Source organism: Stegastes partitus, unplaced genomic scaffold (genome assembly GCF_000690725.1).
Source record: "Stegastes partitus isolate 25-593 unplaced genomic scaffold, Stegastes_partitus-1.0.2 Scaffold462, whole genome shotgun sequence".
NCBI classification, from domain to species: Eukaryota; Metazoa; Chordata; class Actinopteri; family Pomacentridae; genus Stegastes; species Stegastes partitus.
In genome coordinates this window covers 337,664-357,370 of record NW_007578193.1, presented here as the reverse complement: position 1 = coordinate 357,370, position 19,707 = coordinate 337,664, and the positions used below count along the sequence as shown (strand labels likewise).

General features: G+C 38.7%; 1 protein-coding gene across 3 annotated transcripts in view; it reads right to left on the bottom strand.

The window, feature by feature from the left end:
- Nucleotides 1-19,707, bottom strand: part of LOC103360762 (Scm polycomb group protein like 2) — a 33,676-nt gene that overhangs the window by 9,467 nt on the left and 4,502 nt on the right. The window contains exons 2-7 of one of the 3 annotated variants that reach the window (XM_008286659.1): nucleotides 18,888-18,956; nucleotides 18,552-18,620; nucleotides 17,952-18,022; nucleotides 16,679-16,913; nucleotides 14,137-14,225; nucleotides 13,027-13,270 (exon numbers count right to left, since the gene is read on the bottom strand). In XM_008286659.1, the coding sequence (XP_008284881.1) occupies nucleotides 13,027-13,270; nucleotides 14,137-14,225; nucleotides 16,679-16,913; nucleotides 17,952-18,022; nucleotides 18,552-18,620; nucleotides 18,888-18,909 (730 nt within the window). In that variant the 5' untranslated portion in view covers nucleotides 18,910-18,956. Of the gene's footprint in view, nucleotides 1-13,026; nucleotides 13,271-14,136; nucleotides 14,226-14,815; nucleotides 15,257-16,678; nucleotides 16,914-17,951; nucleotides 18,023-18,551; nucleotides 18,799-18,887; nucleotides 18,957-19,707 lie in introns of those variants that run through there. The other 2 variants (XM_008286658.1, XM_008286660.1) reach the window with 2 other exon arrangements.

Below are 19,707 nucleotides of genomic sequence, written 5' to 3'. Positions count from 1 at the left end.
TGTAGAACCGAGTGGTCCTGCAGAGGAGATTTGTTTTGATTTTTCAGAGTCCTCTGAGATTGGCAGCTTCTTTGTATTGAGCCCCTCCCTGCACTGAAATCAGAGTCAAAAGTCACGAGTCCCCAGAGACCTTCCCGCGAGACGACTCCTCAAACCTTCTGCTTGTGGCAACATGAACAGACAGCAAAAATAGGGACTGTAATGATGACATTTAATGTCTTTAAACAGCATTCAATGCTGGACGTAATGGGAGTTTAAAAATAATATATAAGGTAAAGCTCAATTTAAATATAAATACATACCATAATCTTGTTTTTTTCATAAAGATTGTTTGAATTTTGTTATTAAAAAAGTTGGAATAAATGTGTACTAATGTAGAAAAAAAATAACACTATATAAGAATCGACAGTCTTTATTGAACAATTAATAAGAAAAGGGTATTATATGAAGTTCAGATAGGAAACATAAATATCAAACATGCCTAAGAGCCTAAAACAAGGAGTGTTGTGACAAGGCTGTATTATGAGCACATTTTTGTTACTACTAAATCATTCCTGTGTATTAATTTAACCCCTTAGTTATACCACCATTTAATACTAATCATCGGCTGGTGTGTTTAATCGTAAATCTAGTATAAATATTAATGGTATTAATATTAGAAAAATCTAACTTAGTTATTCATAAATCTGAACACGTAACATCTGGGTGTTTTTAAACCGGCGCCATGGTTAAACTAAACTACTTTAAGGCATTTTATTAGTCTGATTTTGATCTATGTGTTGAACATTGTCACACTGTGAACTTTTCATGGGCACCGTGTCTGTAATAAGGTCAAATTTGCCAATAATCGGTACAATACACTGATGTTAACATCTGTCTGCGTGTTTTGGATGTTACTCATAGAATCTTAGTCAATCCAAAGACTGTTGCTGCATCCGTCTTGCTCCCTTCATTTCCTACTTCTGTCAACTGTGCAAAAATTTTTTTTTAAAAAGTGCACCCATAGAAAGCACGTGCAAAAAATTCTAGCAACAGACTCGATGGCGCTCCTTGAATAACGTCATGTTGCTCAGTTAAGAAATATTAGTCCGAAATTCTATCAGCTTAGGTGCTGAAATAGAAAGAAAGTGACGAGACAGTGAGAGGACAGGCACCAGCCGTTGTTAGGAGGAAGAAAAAACACAAAGCAGTGGCAGCACCACCAATTTCTATCTTCGTTAGCCTGAGCGTGACACTGTGATATGATCACATAATCATCACAGTGGAAGTGTGAGAAGACGCGAGTGAAATGAGACAGAAAGAAAGAAAGAGAGGAAGAGAAAGATAACCATCTCCTAGTTCAATACTGCTGTGCAGCTCGGTGAGAGCGGGGGCCTGAGAGTGCATGTTGACGCTCTCAAGGGGCCAAAGCTTTCATTAGAGCCTCCTTGACTGAAGCAATATGGAGTGACTATGGAAGGTTTACAGTATTCTCTGAGGGGGCCAGCCTGGGCGCCCTGAAAGCTGCTTAATTGGGAAATGAGTGAAAGTGGGCGTCGAATAAAGCAGTGTCTTGTTTCAGGGGGCCGAGGGCTCGCTGGCTCACCAGGAACGGTCGCACAAAGCCTGCTCACTGAGCAACAGCGATACCAACCTGCCAGCACAGTGGTACACTTATTCACAGTGAGCCAGAAGCCATAAACCCTACAAAGGCAGATCAAAATTTGTTTGCAGGGTACCAGTCGGTAGCAGCGGGTTTTAATTCGCCGCAGGGAATCTAAGTCGGGGGGCCTTCTCTGATCTTTCCCTAAAAAAAAAAAAAAAAATCTAATCCATTCACATTATGTGACAGCCACCAAAGCAACACATAGACCTTCCACATTCGTGATTAATGTCATATTCTACCATATATTGGTTTATAATGATATTTATGTTAAAAAAAAAAAAAAAAAAAAGCTACACCTCTGAGGGAAATCTGCTTATAAATTACCTACATTACCCACCATCAGAGTGACAGCAGCATATACGCTCTGTATGTGCCTGTCCCAGCTCTGCAGTGAGCTTATATGATGAGTGAAACTTCAAACAGTTTGGACAAAACAAACCCAGGACTCTCTTCTTGTGTGTAATTCAAAACTCCTGTGGATTTGAACACTGTTTCACTGCAAAGCCTTAATGACTGAGCCACAATTGTGAGGCCGCTTGTAAAACGGTTAAACAACCAAACCAGGTACGTGTTGGCTGCGCTTCAGCTCCACGTCTACAAATCAGTCCGCATTTTTAAGGACTATTTTCTGAAAAAAACTCGTGCTACAACAAACTAATATGCCCACTGGTGACTAATCTGCCTACTTTGTTGGTTAATTTTTGGAGTGTGAACATCATCATTTTCTATAGCAAGCTAATTTTTAAAACTATATAACAAATAAAAGCAGGAAAGCTTCATGTATAAAAATGTGTAACCAGCAGAAACAGTGACAACTGCACACAATGCTAGAAGGAAATCAAAATGCAAAAAACACACAATGACTGACTGTGATTTAAACTAAGATTTCTTGTAAATCAGCTTCAATATGAAACGTCTTTAAAGTCAACAAATATAATAAAATACTGCAAAAAAATCCAAATCTGCATTATTCTACAAAACTACAAACTACAATTTTAATAATTAGCCTTTGCAAAAAAACAAAAAACAAACAGGAAATCTGATGTACAGTGCAACAAAACACAGACATATGGTGCTGATCATGACTATATAATTCCAGCTCGACCCATTGACCTGTGTAAGCCACAGCCCGAGGAAACGTGCATGTGCGTTCGTGCACATATGAGAACGGCATAAACTGAGAAGTGTGTCTGCTGTCTGGGGGGGAGGGGCTCCACAGAGTTGCCTCTCATCTAATTACGCACCACATACACACACACACACACACACACACACACACACACCCCTGCATGAAGAGCCCCCTCAAAGCAAACAGTCCGTTCACCCACACACTCTTCTGAGAGAATTTGCAGCACTATGCAAGTCATGAGCTGCAGATTCAGGTGTGAGACTGTGTGCAGAAAGCAGAACAGGGGGAAGTTACTTAAATAGCTTCAGGCCATGTAGCATAAACACAACGTTCTCCTGCGCGCGCTCTCCAGCTTCAAAACACACACAAAAACTGAATTAAATCACTGTTGTTCACTCTTTTCGAAGCGGCTGTATCATTTCGAGTCAGCGTGCTGAAAATATTTTAATCTTTTCCTGAGCCTTTTGCAAACCATGTCCTGATGCTTCACACACAAAAAGACATGATCAAAAACACATGGAGCTCCACACTTAATTACAGCCAACAACACTGTTAAAGCTCCAGACTTTGAGTCATTCGGTTCAGAAGTGTTCACTAGTCTCTTGCAATATATTTGAATGAATGCAAGTGATTGAAAAAAACAAAAAAAAGTCTTGATGCTTTTAACAAAGGAAACAATGTGAAACAGCAGCTTTAACCATTTACCCCCAACAAGGAGGCATGTGAGGCAACTTTTATCAAAGCTGCAGATTTGGCTTTCACTTCCTTTCCTTGCTTCTAAACTGCAGAACCAGAAAGAAAAAGTAGCAGTAAATATGTGTATAAATAAATAAATATATATATTTTAGGAACACAATTATTGACTATCAACAAGCTGCTGTTACTTGTGTCCATGCTGATTTGTTAGATTTTAGGTATCTTTTAGTGGGGGGAAAAAAATCTGGCTTATGTTAAAAGAGGAATATAAACACATCCACAGGGTCATGAAACATATTCAGAAACTATATATCATCTGGTTCCCAAAATCCCAAAACATCCTTTTAAATCATCAACAAGCGACTACTGCTTGTGTCCACTAATCACTGATGCTGAATTGTTAGGTTTTATTTGGCTTTCAGTGGTTTAAAAAAAAAGAGAGAGAGAACGGAGATACTTCCACATAAATAAGTGTCTTATGAAACATATTCAGAAATGTGCTATTGTTACTTATCACTTGGTTTCCCTAAATTAAAAAAAAAAAAAAAAGCGTTCTAGACAAAGTAACGTGTAGACAATATAGATGGTAATCTTTACAAGAAGTTTTGTTTTTGTTTTGTTTTTTCTCATTTTTGCACAGAAACGAAAAAGCAACAGCTTAGTAAACACAGTCAACTCACCAGGAAATCCCCTCCAAAAAAGCAGAACTTCCCTGTTGTGGCTTTTTGTAGTAGTAGCAGCAGTCGTAGTAGAAACACTGGCGGCGGCGGTGGCGGCGGCGATAGAGGTACGAATGTCTGCTACAATACTCCTCACTGAGTACAGCTGCTTCCTGGTTCTCTCTTTGAATCAACTCTTTCTCCTTTGTTCATTTCCCTCACTACTTTTTTTTTCTTTTCGTCTTCTCAACTTTTTTCCCACCCTTATATGCTCTCCTCAGCTGCGCTTCATTGTCTCGTTTTCTGCGTCTCGATCAGCTGCTTTTCTCCGTGTGTTTCTGCCCCTCTTCGCTTTTTCTACCCCCGGCAGTAGCCCACAACAAAGCCCACGCTGCCTCTTGCCTCTGCTGCTGGTTGAAGCCACTGCACAGCTTCCCTCCCAATGAATGAGCAGGAAGGAGGGGAGGGAGAGAGGAGGAGGAGGAGGGGGGGCGCTAGATTTGCATAGGGGGGCTAGGGAGGGGTAGAGTGAGTGAGGGAGGGAAGAAAGAGTGGGTGGTGAGGGAGGAAGGGGGGAGTTGAGCCCTTTATTAATGTTATCTGTAGGCCATATCGACAGTCTACATCAGTCACCTGCTTCTAAGCAAGCCTCTGTGGGAGTGGAGGGGGTTAACGGTGGGGGATGGGGGAAAAAAATGGGGTGAGGAGGTGAGGAGGGGGGGGTAAAAAGGTTAAACTGGTTTCGAAGAGTCCTGATTGAAACGAGTGCAAAGGGCCAAACTGCTGGAGTTGGTGCACGACGTACAAACAGAGTCTCACAGGCCAGAGGGAGGTCCTAACCCCCCTACCCCCCCGGTGTAACTTTAGCCTATTCAGACCCTCCCCGATGAAAGATGGTCGGGCCCAGCTTCAGGAAACAGCATAGTCGGATATCACCCCGGCTCTGGAACAATGTGGAGCGAGAGCCCCCTCAAAGACGTCTTAATCTGCTTCTAAAAAAGACAAACCGGAGTGTGGCAGATTCAAGATGGGGAAAAAAAAATAACTCTTTGATATCACTTCGCACAACATGATGTTTCTTAATGAGATATATAATTATTTGATCCTATTCTCACATTTGTAGTGTGTTTTCAAGTCTATTCTTGTGAGAATCCCCACAGAGAATTTGATTTGTTTAGTCTACGAGAGACCAAAAGAGCTAAAGTTACAACAAAAGACAGAAATAAATTTACATACATGATTTTTGTTTTGTTTTTTTTAGATCTTATCATATCTTTGTAAAACCAGGTGTTTTCTGTGCAGTGTAAGTGTAATATAACATATTTAGGATATTAAAACGCACATCTATGAGGTCATTTCAGCGTACAGAATATAAGGTGACAAAAAGCAGCATTTTTTTTTTGCCTTAAACGAACAAAGACGGCCACCAGCGTCTGCTAACACACAGACGCGCTCCGTCCTTCATGCATTATTCAGAAAGCACCATTCTGCATTTCTACCAACAAACTAACACAAAGATGCATCACACCAAAAAAAAAAACAATAACAACAAAAAATCTGCATGATGACGAACGCTTACTGTACAAAAGGGAAAATAATTACACCCTATCTTGGCATCTTCCTCTTTCAAAAATATGTAGCGGGGTCGCAACAGGACAATTTTGATGAAAGCTAATTAGAAATTTTAAACATAGTAGTAATTACAGAGTCTCTCACTTTCTTTTCACACGCGCGCAGCTAATTATCAGCTCATTAACACCTCAGCCGAGCCCTACTTATTCAATTACTCACATGCAAACATGGGAGCTGATGATTTACATTGTTCTACTTTCTTCAGTCTGCGCTCACACACAAAGGGTGAATCTTTCCGCAAGACCTGGAGCTGGATTCATATCTGAGGTCTAACTCAACCGAAGACTTGGTAGAAATCCTGAGTTAATCAAAGGCTTGTTTGGTTGAGCAACAGTGTCAAACCTCTCCAATTATTTCAGTAGAAAATTGTTGTTTTATGGAAGAATTTTGAGACATTTAAGTGGAAAAGCGTCCAGAATTTCAGCGCACTTCAGATCTGTAGATGGGTTTTGCTTTAAAGAAGGAAGGCCTCAGTGCTCCTCATCGGTCAGATAGTTTCCAAATCAAACAACTGACTGATGTCGTTACTGCTGTACACTTTCACTGGTTTACTGCACTGTTACAGGCACAAAATATCAGCCAAGAATTGATGCTGTTTTTTTATTTTGGTGCGACTTGTCAGCAGGTATATAGTTATAGTCTTATGGGATGAAGAATGGAAACATTCACATGATAACAACTTGGAAGTCTTCACCTAATCAAGACAGTTGTGTGATTACAGAGCTGGCAATGAGATGAATAACTAAATATAAATGTACACTGAAAATGAAACACCATCATTTCCATTCCATTTTAAATTTGCCTCTAATTACGCTGAAGATGGGTCTTTGGCTGATGCTGGGTCATCAAGTTTGTTAGGATTTCAGACAAATTGGACGTCTCTGAAAAATCACAGCTCCTTAATCGTAATTAGAACTTGGATGTCGATGAGAACATTATTTCTTCCGAATCTACTCATTACTCCACCATGACATCAACGCACACAGAGTGATTTCAGTTGAACTGTAAGACGAGCAAAATTAGGACTGCTGAGACAGAATTAATCTGACGCAGTAAGCAGATACAGGAATGCCATGTAAAGACAGGTCCATCACGCTTGTTTTTGTTTTTGTTTTATATTTCTGTTGAACCACAACTTAAAAGCAATGTCATGATTTTCATTTTTTAAAAAATTGTATTATTACTTTTGTCAATTTCAACTTATTTTAGTGACAGCTGGGTTTTTCCTTCTTTAAAGGGAGGGTACAAAGAAATTGGAGGACGATTGTATGATGCCAGAAAAAAACATTTCAGTTCATTATTTTACAGAAAGGAGCTTTCATGATCAGCTTTTAAGCCATTTGTCAAACAAAATGAAAGAGTTGCTGTTTTTCTTTTTACCTCAAAAGTGACATTTTTATTTAATTTTTTTACATCATGTGATGTCATTGTAAATTAAATATCTTTGGGTTTTGGACTGTTGGTCAGACAAAAACAAGTAACAACATTAGGATGCTGTGGTTTGAGGAGCGTGATCAACTACTTTCCAAAATTTCAAACATTAAACAACAAACGTTTTAATGAAAGAAATCTTTAGATTAAGCAGAAAACAGACGGGAATGCAAATCTATCTGTGACTGAGACTAATAAACTCCATAGTTCTTGTTTTCACCACAGCAAATTGCACAGCTGGATGAATACAGTTAACTTCCATTTACTAAAGAAAAGTGCAAAACTGTTAAATTAAGATGGTATTCACATTATAAAGCTGACACGGTAAGCTGAGAAGCAGATATAAGAATGTCAGCTTCTCTCGTATTGATCTACGTCTTAAGTCTTCCTGGTCTATTGACACATAAACACTGGAAGGAGGCTGTAAACTTCACTGTGAGAACACGCTCTGACAGACATGTAACTGCTGTCATCCATCAGCTATGTGGAGAAAAAACCCAAACAAACAAGACACACACACACACACACACACACACACACACACACACCTTCCATTAATCAGGGTTGCAGGTCTGGGTTGTTTCAAAGCCTCATGCTTCCTGACCAGTGAACACCGACAACAAGGTAAAAGGGGAGGAAATTGCGAGATGGGAGCTGATGAGATGTAGCAGAAAACACGGGGGATGATTGATATTTATTACACCTGCTAAACTTTATCAGAATTTCAGAGATCAACAGACTCACTCCGGAGCCATTCGTCAAAGTGAGTTTGATGGATGGCAAACGTCTAAATACCTGCCACAGAAACTAAACAGCTGAAGCTTGAGCATTAAGCTTCAGCATCAGAGCAAATCACATGGCGACACACTCGCGTAGCTGCTGAGCGTAATTACCGTATAATTACACACTGATTGGTAATTAATACTTCAGTACAGCCTTCACAGCTTAATAATATCTTGTTTCTGCAGACGAGGAAGGTTTTATTTAGGAGATGTTCAGGGGATGCAAAAAAAATTAAAAGTACATCAGTATAATGTTTGTCTATCACAAGAGGCCTCAAAGAAACCTGCATGTTTGAGAACCGTTACAAACAGTTAGAGAAGCATTTTTAAGTAGATTTAACTATTCAAACAGTTGATATCTAAGTTTCTTGTCACATTGGACTGAAAAGGCGAAGGCAGAAGAAGCTCCTGCAAATAATGTTTCAATCAAATAACGTTTAGTTTGGCAAAATAAGAAATGAAAGCATGCTAATGAAGAAGCTGTGTGAAAAAGGGCTGAACTGGAAAGTTACAGCTTCATCAGTGTCATCTATGATAACAGCAGCAGCTTGTGTTTTGGGTTGTTTTGATGCCACTACATTGGACTGGTTTTGTTTGCAAAAGAGGTTTACAGCCTTACAGGGTCTTTATCGAATAAAGATTATTAAAAGAAATAAACAAGCTCCTAGATTTGGTCCAAGAAGAACTGTTTTATATAAAATAGTAAAGTCAAGTTTAATAGTAAAGTGTGGTTAAAAATAGCAAAGCAGACATTTTCTGCACATAATTAGTTTTGGTACTTAGAGGATAATTTAAATGTGAAAAAAAAATCAGCAATCCATCTTGCTTTTGAAAAAAGGGTTTAAAGTTTGAGTGTCCTAAATGTTCATGTAAATTATTATTTACGCAACTGTGTGTTTATTAAATTAATTTAATTGAGGATAAATTGTTAGTCTGACAGGAATAGTGTCCAAAAAAATCTAAAGATCTTAAATCAATTGTGCCATCTTTGCTGATACTCGTCCTCTACCCCTATTTAGAAATCTGACATTTCAATGAAACACACAATTATTATTCTGTTTAATTATATCGTATTGAACTGAATTTCTTCAGAATTAAAACTCATTTTGATGCAAAATGAAACAGACAGGACGCCTCTATAAAGGTGTGAGGGAGCTCTCGATTATTTTAAATGATGTACAAACACAAGACGTCTCAGAGGATTTTAACCTCAGATGTCCTGTTTCTGGCTCAACGTCACTAAACTTATATTTGCATGAAAAAATCTACGATTATTATGATTATGGTTTTGTCACATCTTTAAAAGGGCAAACAGAGTCGAGAGCAGCCTGAACTACCACACAATAAAAAAAAACAAACAAAACAAACAAAAAAAACAGCCTGTAGTCATGGAAAGCAGCACTAATATATGATAAAAAGATCAGAAAGTGGAATCTGTTCAAGCGGATTCGTGGAGTCTTTGGGGAACTCTGCCGACTCTGTACGGAGGTCAGAGCTGCGGGTCACAACCTCGCCAACAAAGCCAGCCAACTCAACACAAAACAGGGAGGAAAAAAATACACAAACCGAAAGGAACAAATGCAATTCACGCCTTAATATTCCCAAAAAGACTTTCATATTCCTAATTTTTTTCTTCCTTTTCAAACTGCTTGAACAACAGAAGAAACATAATCAAGCGCCTGAGAGGCAAATGATTCTGCTTGAACTAAATTTATTTAACTCTGTATCTCCTCGTTTTACTGCTCAGTATGCACTGAACAAATATTTTAAATAATTGTTTAATGACTTAAAACAGAATCAACTGAAAAACAATTACTATTGAATTCTAAGTGAGTAGTTACACTGTTAAAAAAATAAAAGAAGCATCACTGCATTGGGAATTGAAAGCACACATGATGACATATCATTTTATTAGAATCACTTAGATCTTTATTTGTGTATTTTCACTTTACGCTACTTCCTATTTCCAGGATTAATTCTGGATTATCAAATATAATGCACTGCTAACAACAAAAGTATATAAAACAAATAAAATTAGCTTCACCTCAACAACCTTCTGATTTAAAAAAATGCTCATTTCAGTTTATTTATGTTCAGTTTGTTTGTTTGTTTTACATCTTTATGATAATATGTATTTATATTTATGAAAGTAGAATTTTTAAAAAATGGACTGTAACTGAATTTCGTCACACAGCAGTTCTTTTACTGAAGTAAATGATCTGAATGCTTCTTTCACCAGAGTTAATAATCTTTGGTTAAACAACATAACAGCTTCTATTAATAATTAGCTCTCCATTTTGCTCATCACGCTGCTGTGGTTAACATATCAACCACACAGACCTGCATTACAAGGCAGCGCTGCAGTTTTGTTCAACATGTCAGCTACATAGCACTTGCTGGTTTTATAATCTCGAATGTGAGGATTTACTTTATTTTTATTTTTTGCATTATTTGACATCACTGTGAACTAAATATGTTTGTGGTTGGGACTGTTGGTCTGACAAAAACAAGTCATAATTTGAAGTTGTCAAGTTGTGGTTTTGGAGAGTGATCACTGTTATCTACTTTCCAGAAATGTAAAGATTAAACAACAAATCTATGAAGGGATAAATCTCCTGATTAAGCAGAAAATGCAAATCTATCCATGACTGATCCAAACCTCAGGGAGCATCTAATAAATTCCATAGTATTTGTTTTACACCACAACAAATTAAATGGCTTAAAAAACACAGTTAACATCCTACTAGCATCCTATGAACCTATTCATATTTATGCATATCCAAGTGAATGAAGCAGGTTTAAGTTTGCAATGTAAAGACTGCTATCTTTTAGAAATAATTTCCTTTTTAGGAAACAAATAAATAAATTGTGAGCAGAAAAGTTGAATAGAATATGAAACTAATCTGACAAAACTGTTTCAGACATGTTCTGATGTTAAGAGCAAATTTTATCTGGAGACACAAGACACTCTGGTTTGAAGATGTCCTGAACAAGGCCTCTTTGTTTGTAAAACAGCTTTAGTCCTTCCATTAGAGCAGAAGCACAACATTCAGTATGAAGGCTGATTGAAGAGAGATGAGAGCAGCGAGCAGCCAGGATGTTTTGTTTTGCTTCTCATTCATTCCTTGTTTCATTCACAAAGTCGGCTCCACTCCTCTGCTGTCTGGCTCCTACCACAATTTGCCTTTAATGATTTAGCTGACGTGGGCTAAATGTTGACTCTCTGCTGCTCTCTAGTGGTCAAAGTTCATACTGTCCTTTAAATATCACCGGTACAACCACGCCTGTCTAACAACTGCAAGAACCAAAGGAATTCAGAGTACTACGACCACAATTATTATACTTTAACATTTCAGGACTATTGAAATGACAACATAACAGTAATTTCAAAGATAATACAGTCATATTCTGCATCTTAACCCTCTCAACTCCAAGCACTTTCTTCACTTTTCTTTCTTTTACTCACTGTGTGTTCGTTTTTCAGTGCAATATAAAATCCTGCACCTCTATGGAAAAAGCAGAGAGTACAGAGAGTTTGTTTTTGCAGTATAACGAGTTGAAATTGAAAACACGGAATTAATATTTTTTTACATTTCTCCAAGTGCGGTAATTACAGTATTATCGCTTACGGTAATATTAATTTTAGAAAATGCTAAAAATGTTTTCACTACTAATTTTTTATACCAATATGGAAAAAAATGGTGACACACATTAACACAGTATAGATATATTTAATACTTGTAATTTATTTCCATACTTGTCTCATATCTGCTTTGTGCAAACACTGCCTGCAATGCGGCCCAGTTTGGCCCAGTTCGGCCCAGCGGTCCTGGAATTTCTGTCACGCAACTAATGCGCTGGAGTCAACCTATGGCTTCACATTTGTGCTGAGGAGTGCAGAATTAATAGGGTTTTTTACAGCATTGTTTTTGTACAAATTTAGCACATTTTTGAATAAGACACATAAAGAGTTTTAATAAAATATCATAATTGTAAGCTTGAATTTGCTTGATTTTGTCTATGGTACTGCATTTCGTGGTTTTGATAAATAGTGTTGTTTTGGTGACTTTTTAAATACATAACTTTTCAAACTGCTGCAGGTTTTGGGCTTTAGAGGGTTAAAGAATATTGACACAAACCTCAGTCAAACCCTCACACACACCCATCACAGCATCATATGAATAATCAGTTCAACTAATTTTATCCTTAACCCTTTATAGAGCACTCCTTGAAATACTTGGAAAATGAAAATTTCAACCCTGGCATGTTATTGAAGGATACTTCAAGATATTTTTACTTTTGTGATTTATAAAAAAAATTTTGCAAATCAAGACTAGTAAAGTTGCCATATATGGTAACTTGCCTATCAACGGTTAGAAAAATGGAATTTATAATAAATAAAAGAAAAGGTAACAAACTGCAAAAAAAAAAAAATGTAGAAGCTTTTTAGTTTGAGGTAATGATACTTACACAACCAGCAACAAAGTATTTATAAAGTGCTTGACAAGTTCATTTAGTAACATTTTTCTTGGGGTAGTGGTATTAGTGACACTAATCTCAAAAAATAAATCAAAGTGGAGTTCAATGCAAACCAGAAACAAAGCGTTTATAAGGTGCCTGGAACATTTGTTTAGTGACATTTTTCGTAAGGTAGTGATATTGGCACTCACATAAAAACTAAATCAAAGTGCAAAGTGGTTCTTCAACCTCAAGGAGAGGCACAGGGTGGACATATTGAACGTCCAAGGACGTTACCAAATATGGCCAATTGCCCCATAAAGGGTTAATTCATTTCACTTAACACATGAAAGTGTGACATGAACCCATAAGCGTGAAACTGTCTTGATTTGAATGCAAACAGATGGTGATCTAAACTGCATTATAATGTTATCAATATGAAAACCTCCTGAGTGAGGACAAGGTCGATCATCTTTTGCTAAACTGCCCAAAACATGAGAATCACTTCTTCCATAAGTTGGTATCTGATATAAACAGACTTCCTGTTCCACAAAATGCGTAGCGAGACAGAACATAAACTGAAGCTGCACTTACAGAAGTTTCCGGGTGGCTGTAAGCTGTGTTTCGTCAGGGTGCACCAGCCAACGGGGAAGATGTCTCTGGAGTCGAACGGGCACCAGTAGTCGAAGGCGCCTCGCCAGCCGTCAAACATGACGAAGATCTCCTGACCTCTGACCTCCCCCACTGTGGCCGGACAAATCAAGTAGGGGTTCTTCCTGTCCACCGCCTCCAGCTTCATACCAGGCTGGAAGTAGTTTTTTGCAGGGCTGGCTGGTTCCTAAACACACATGTTTATATGTAAATCAAACCAACAGACATTCACAGCTTTTCTGCTTTCATGCAGAAGAAAATAACATGCAGAAGAGAAAATCTCCTCTTTATCATAGTGAACTTTAACTATGGGAGGAAAAAAATCAGTGTTGAAAGAATGACATAGTTACACACATACTTTATACTACTAAAAAAAGAAAGAAGAAATAAAACAAGAACTATAACAACATATTTTTCTGCATCTGTTGAAACACTTCCTTCCCTTTTTGCTGTAATAAACACTGAAGATATCTACTGATATTTTGTCCAAACAAGTATTTAAATTTTATTTATATAGCGCCGATTCACAACATATGTCATCTCTTAGCACTGAACATCAGAATGAGCTGTGATTTCTGAGTGGCTCCCCCTTGTGTCTGGACTGGTAACTGCAATAATAATAACCACACACAAAAAATACAACTTTTCTATATCTGAAAACATTTTTCAACCCACTTTTGAAATTTTATCAATACTTATCCCTGAACTCCAACTAACTTTATCTATTGCTACTTATAAATGGTGAGTTTTGAAAATGAATCCATCATTTATACCTGTTTGTTGCTTATTTTTCTTTTTGTTTCTAGTTGCTTTTGTAATTTGACTCAGTGTCATTGAAATAGCGTGCCTCGACTAAACAAACTCTTGAAGTGTAAATAAAGGTTGTATGAAAGAATAAACTAATGAATTTGAAAACCTTGACTGCAAAACGATAATTACATTGCAGACTTTGTGTGTCTCAGAAAGGATCTGCTCTAAATGTGGCTTTGCTCTCACTCATTTTTGTGAAACTGTGAATTCTTTTTTTTTTTTTTTTCATTCAGCTGTCATTACCTTTTTAAAAGCAGAAGCGGGGGCCATCTCTGCACCACTGAGTGTCCGCAGGAGGAACATGGGCCATGAGGATGCATTCATCCTGAAACCTGTGTACAAGGTCAAAATTATACTGTTTACACGGAGGCGTTAATTCCTTTTATACCTGTGGGCGTATAAGAGGGCAATGCTGCAAATCAGTGAGCAGGACTTCTTTTAGTTAATCCTGGATTTCTATAGGATTCTTGCATCAGTGTTAAAAAATATGATGATTTGTTGGGTATTTGTTGAGTATCTTGCTGGTGAAGTCTCTGTTGAGGTTTAAACTGAGACACTGTCTTGTCAGAAATGACTTGATGTCCCTAAAACTGTCTTTTTCCAACAGAAGACACGTGGACACACCACAACATAAACATGCCAGGAAATAGTGATGGCTGAAGTCTATTTAGCTGCTTCAGTTTCAGGGTTCTGGTATTGCCACCCTGTTGTGACTGAAGCTATTAATATGTTGTTTTTTTTTTAATTATTTAAAAACAGTGTTTTAAAGCAAAATTATTTCCATCCAGATGAGCAATTTAGAATCGTTTCAGAAATCATCCCTGTACATACGAACAGCCTGGAAATGCGGGACACATGGCTGTTCTCATACAGTGGTCCTTGGTGTGCTGGTGTAAACAGAAAACAGAAGAGGGTGGGTTGCCTGGTTGTGGAGTCATGTGACAGGGGCGTGACAAATCAGAGAAGGGAAGGCAGCGACTGCTGAAAGCCAATCAGGAAGCAGACATCGGTGACTGTCCTCCTTTCTCATTTCTCTGTCTGAGCAGCCTCTATTCCTTTCCTTGCATCTCGGTCACTCCCGCAGGTGGAGGAGACATGAGGAGAGAGGAGTCGAGGCAAAGAGTTAACAGCTAACAAAATGAGATATCCTGATTCAGAGCTGCCATTTCACAGCAACGTCAATTAAATCCTACGCACGGTGCGGCTACGTCATCTGTGCATTGTTTTTTTAAAGCCTACTGCTGTATTTTCTGATCTCTGTCAGATGAGCAGAGCAATGTTAATAACAACTTAGAGTATATATTTAGATTCATTTGTAAGCCGAATGTACAATATCATACCAACACTAAAATACATGTTGTGAAGTATAGGAGGCATGACACATGTAGGAGTGTCACACAAATAAAAAGTGAAAGAAATTATGATGATATACACATAGAGATAAGACATTTATACAGTCCTGCTCCCAACATGGTTTGTATATTATGTTACAGGTGCGAAAACGACTCATCGGATTCATCGAGGCTACATCTGTGCATCCTCTCTCCTCAATATGCATTTTCGGTAGTGAGACATCCTTCAAGATGCCATAACAAGACGGATTTCCATGTCACAAGCAGGAGGACGTAGAAAAGAGGATGCGAAGAGGCTCAAAGCTGTTAACTGAGGTGAGGTTTTTGTTTCCAAAAGTCACTGCGTCTCTCTGTCTACACAGCCTCTGAAAGTCTTCACCATGAAAAGAGATTTTAAAAAGGTTAATGTTCAGTGACCTAAAAGTGCATTTCGGTGTGGACGAAAGGCTAAAACGCATGTTGTGAATGATTAAAATTATGTTTGTGTACATGTGGATAAAGCTGTACTGAGACGATGGACTATAACAGCGTTAATGTTGTAGTGATCCTCATGCTATTACAAGTCCAAATGTCTGCTGTGAAGAAGGCCTGTGGTTCGACTAAATTAGCAGGAGAGTCAACAAAGTGTCAATCAGGCACAGTTTAAACAAGCCTACACAGTCAGTAGGAAAAGTCTAATGAGGCAATTCAAATGAAAACTCCTGTATCAGAGAACTATTAGAGTCATTATATTTCATTGTGTAAATGTGTAATGTATTTTGCAAGGTATTTGCCATTTTGTAAAAACTATAATTTCTCAACTACGAGGTGTGAAAAGTTCCAGGAGTGGTGTCACAAAAGATATATTTCACATTACTACGAGTTTTCCCCTTCATCAACCAGCACGTCTACAAAGAGATCCTGCAGCGTTTGCTTCGTTCAGTGTGCGAGAAGAGGCGAGGGTTTCAGCAGGACAAGTCGTGGCAGCTTCATCATGACAACGCGCCTGCTCACGACGCTCTGAGCATCCGACAGTTCCTGGCTGAGAAGAACATCGCCGTGCTGGAACAACCTCCCTACTCACCCCATCTGGCTCTGTGTGATTTTTTTCCTCTTCCCCAAGCTCAAGGGGGTCATCAAGGGGACCCGTTTTGAAGACATGAACGACATCAAGATGGCTGTGATGATGGAGCTGTGGAGGATCCCGGAAGATTCCTTCCAGGAGTGCATGGCGGTGTGGCAGAGAAGGCTGGGGAAGTACGTCAGACTCCAGGGGGATTACTTCGAAGGGGAAAACTTGTAGTTTGGGTTTGAAATATATCTTTTGTGACACCAGTCCTGGAACTTTTCTGACACACTTCATGTATCAATTCACAAACAAGCACCAGACTGAAAACACAAACATGAAAATGCATAAATAACAGTGTTGCCTGTAGCAGTTTAAATCCTCTCACCAAGGGGTGGCTGCAGCATGTCTCCGTTCCTCTCGCAGGTTCCTATTGGCTGGATGTCCGATGAGTCGACCAGCCGCCAGAAGTCATTGGTGTTGTCGCTGCCGTCCAGACGCAGGCGCAGACGGGTTCCCATCATGCCCATCACCGTGGCAATGCACACCGAGTTGGAGTTGCGAGGGTCCCGCGCCTCAAGTTTCATCCCTGCTTTGAAGTCATTGGAGGGAGGAACTCTGGACTGCAGGGGGACACAAAGAAACCTTCAGTCATTTCTATTGTTGCGAGGGGCTCATATGATGTCAAATGTTAGAATATTTCCCAGACTGAAAGCTCAAAATTACAGCAAATGCAAGAAAAGTCTTCATTTCTGAAAAAGACAAGAAAAAAAACTTTCTGAGTCTCATTTTCAGCCTATTTGTTCTCTTTGAAGACAACACATTTTGAAAAAGGCGTCATAAATATGAACTTTTAGAATAAACAAATTCTAAAAAAAAAAAAAAAAAGCTAGGAACTAACAGGAGTAACCAGCAGCAAATCTTATTTGCTTGGGATCATTTTCAGTCATTAATTTAAACTAAATGTTTGTACCTACTCAGTGAAATAGTGAGGCTCAAGATTTGTATTTATTTGTTTGAAGTTTTTGGAAAAGAAATAGAGCTCCTTGGTAAAGAGAAATAAACTATAGACAGACAAAATTTGTAAGGGTGTCGGTCTAAAACTAAGAAAAACAGAGAAGATCAGTCGTCCTTTAAACAAAGCAACATCTATTTCAAAAACAAAACATTAGCTATGGCAGGATGGATCATCCATCCATCCATCCATCCATTATCTATATGCCGCTTAGTCCTCACTGGGGTCGCGGGGGGGCTGGAGCCTATCCCAGCTGACTTAGGGCGAAGGCAGGCGACACCCTGGACAGGTCGCCAGTCTATCGCAGGGCTACACTTAGAGACAGACAACCAAGCACACTCACATTCACACCTACGACAATTTTAAAATCACCAATTAACCTCAGCATGTTTTTGGACTTGTGGGAAGAAGTCAGAGAACGCCGAGAGAACCCACGCTGCACGGGAAGAACATGCAAACTCCACGCCGAAAGATTCCGGTGCCCCCACCGGGACACGAACTAGCAACCTTCTTGCTGTGAGGCAACAGTGCTATCCACTGTTCCATCTTGCAGCCCCAGGATGGATCATATTTATTAATACTACAAGTACAAAAAAAATCATTAGAGGAAACAATCCAAACAAAAGGCCTCTTAATGATTAGATACCTGTTTGAAGCAGGTCGGTGACGCTGCAATGGAGGACGTTTCTCTCAGATATTCTTCCCAGCTGAAGGGTTCTAGCAAACAAAGATAAAAGAAGTGAAGTGCCGATTACGTAGACACAGATCTATTGTTGGAAAGTGTGAGAGAAAAAACTGTAAAGTGACAAACATAAACAAGCGCTAAAAACAACACATTATAATTACAGACTTGAAAAAAATTGAAAAAAAAAACCACTTAATTATCAGCTTATTTTAGTAAATGAAAATTAATCTGCTTGGTTGTACAAGAGAGTGCACCTAAATAGAAAGAACATTTGCCCATTTTGTGCTTGTTTATGCACAGCTGAGGAGACATACAGCAATAAATGTCTGCACAAAAGAGGATGATCTGAGTAAACAATGAGTGGAAATGTTCATCATCAACTTGCAAAAAACCTTCTGAACTCTTTTCTTAACCTGAGAAGCCAAAATAGGTGTTTGATCACTGCAAGTAGCGACACGAAAGTGACTGAATTCTAAAAAAGCTACTAATTCAAAAGGCTTTATACTGTTAATGAAAGGATCAACAATGAAGAGCGACAAGGCAGAGATGTGAATAGCCAACCGTTGGATTTGTCGAGGGCAGAGCCCGCTGTGATGCTGCTTCGTCTCTCCTTCTTCTCCTCTTTTTGATCTGAAATCAAAACGGCGATTGAACCGCTCATCAGAATTCAGCGGCTTCTGATACACAGACTACAATCACTGTTAGAATGAAGGTGGTGAAATACGCGCTGGAACAGTTCTGAGAAAATGAGTCTCAAACACCAAAAAAACATCTAATTAAGTTGAGGGCAACACGAGTGAGGATTTTGATCTTTTTTTCTTTGCGACGTGTTTGATTTGTGATCAAATTGCCTATTAGTACATCTGAGAATCGGGAGAAGCAGGATAGCGGGTTTACCTCTGTGTGGCGTTCGGCCCATGATGACTGCTGCAGGTGAAGTCAGGTAGGCAGGGACCTAAACAGACACTAGAGACAACACAGGTCATCCACAATCTGCTGTTTTTCATCATACAGACGAGCACAACATCATTATTTTCCACATCCAGTGGAATCTATGCAACATCTGAAACTCCACATATGGAAGAATTCCAACCGTACTCCTGCACATTTCTTGATATTTATATTTTCTACTGATGTTTCCAACACATATCACTTTTGCTGCTGTAACTGCACACTTCCCCACTGTGGGATTAATCTTATCTAAATCTTATCTTGTTCAAACCAAATGCACAAACCTAATGTGATCTTGTAACAATGCAGCCAAGTTTTGTTGAAGTTTTATTTCAGTACGTAAAGAAAGTCATGACCATCTTTAAGTTCAGCATTGTGATTGTTTTTCCCCTCAAATCACTGCTTCCTGTGCAGGAGAATTTAGCTTTAACTGTTAGTTTATAAGGAACTGAATAGATTGAAGTCAAAATACTGATTTCTGATCAGCTGCCACATTATCAACCATCTAGTTCTCTCATATCATCCAGGTCAGACTTCAGCCAGCACTGACTAACGTTACCTTCAAGTTCCAATAATGTTTTAAGGAAAACATTTTAATCTAAAGTTCAAAAAATGTTCTAAGGATTTTTATCATTTCAAATAATGTTCCTTTGAGGTGTCGTTTCAAACAATGTTCCTTTGTGGTGAAAAGTGAACGAAGACAAAACGATTCAACCATCAGAGGATGTTTGGAGGATGTTGCCAGATTATGTTACATGATAACAAA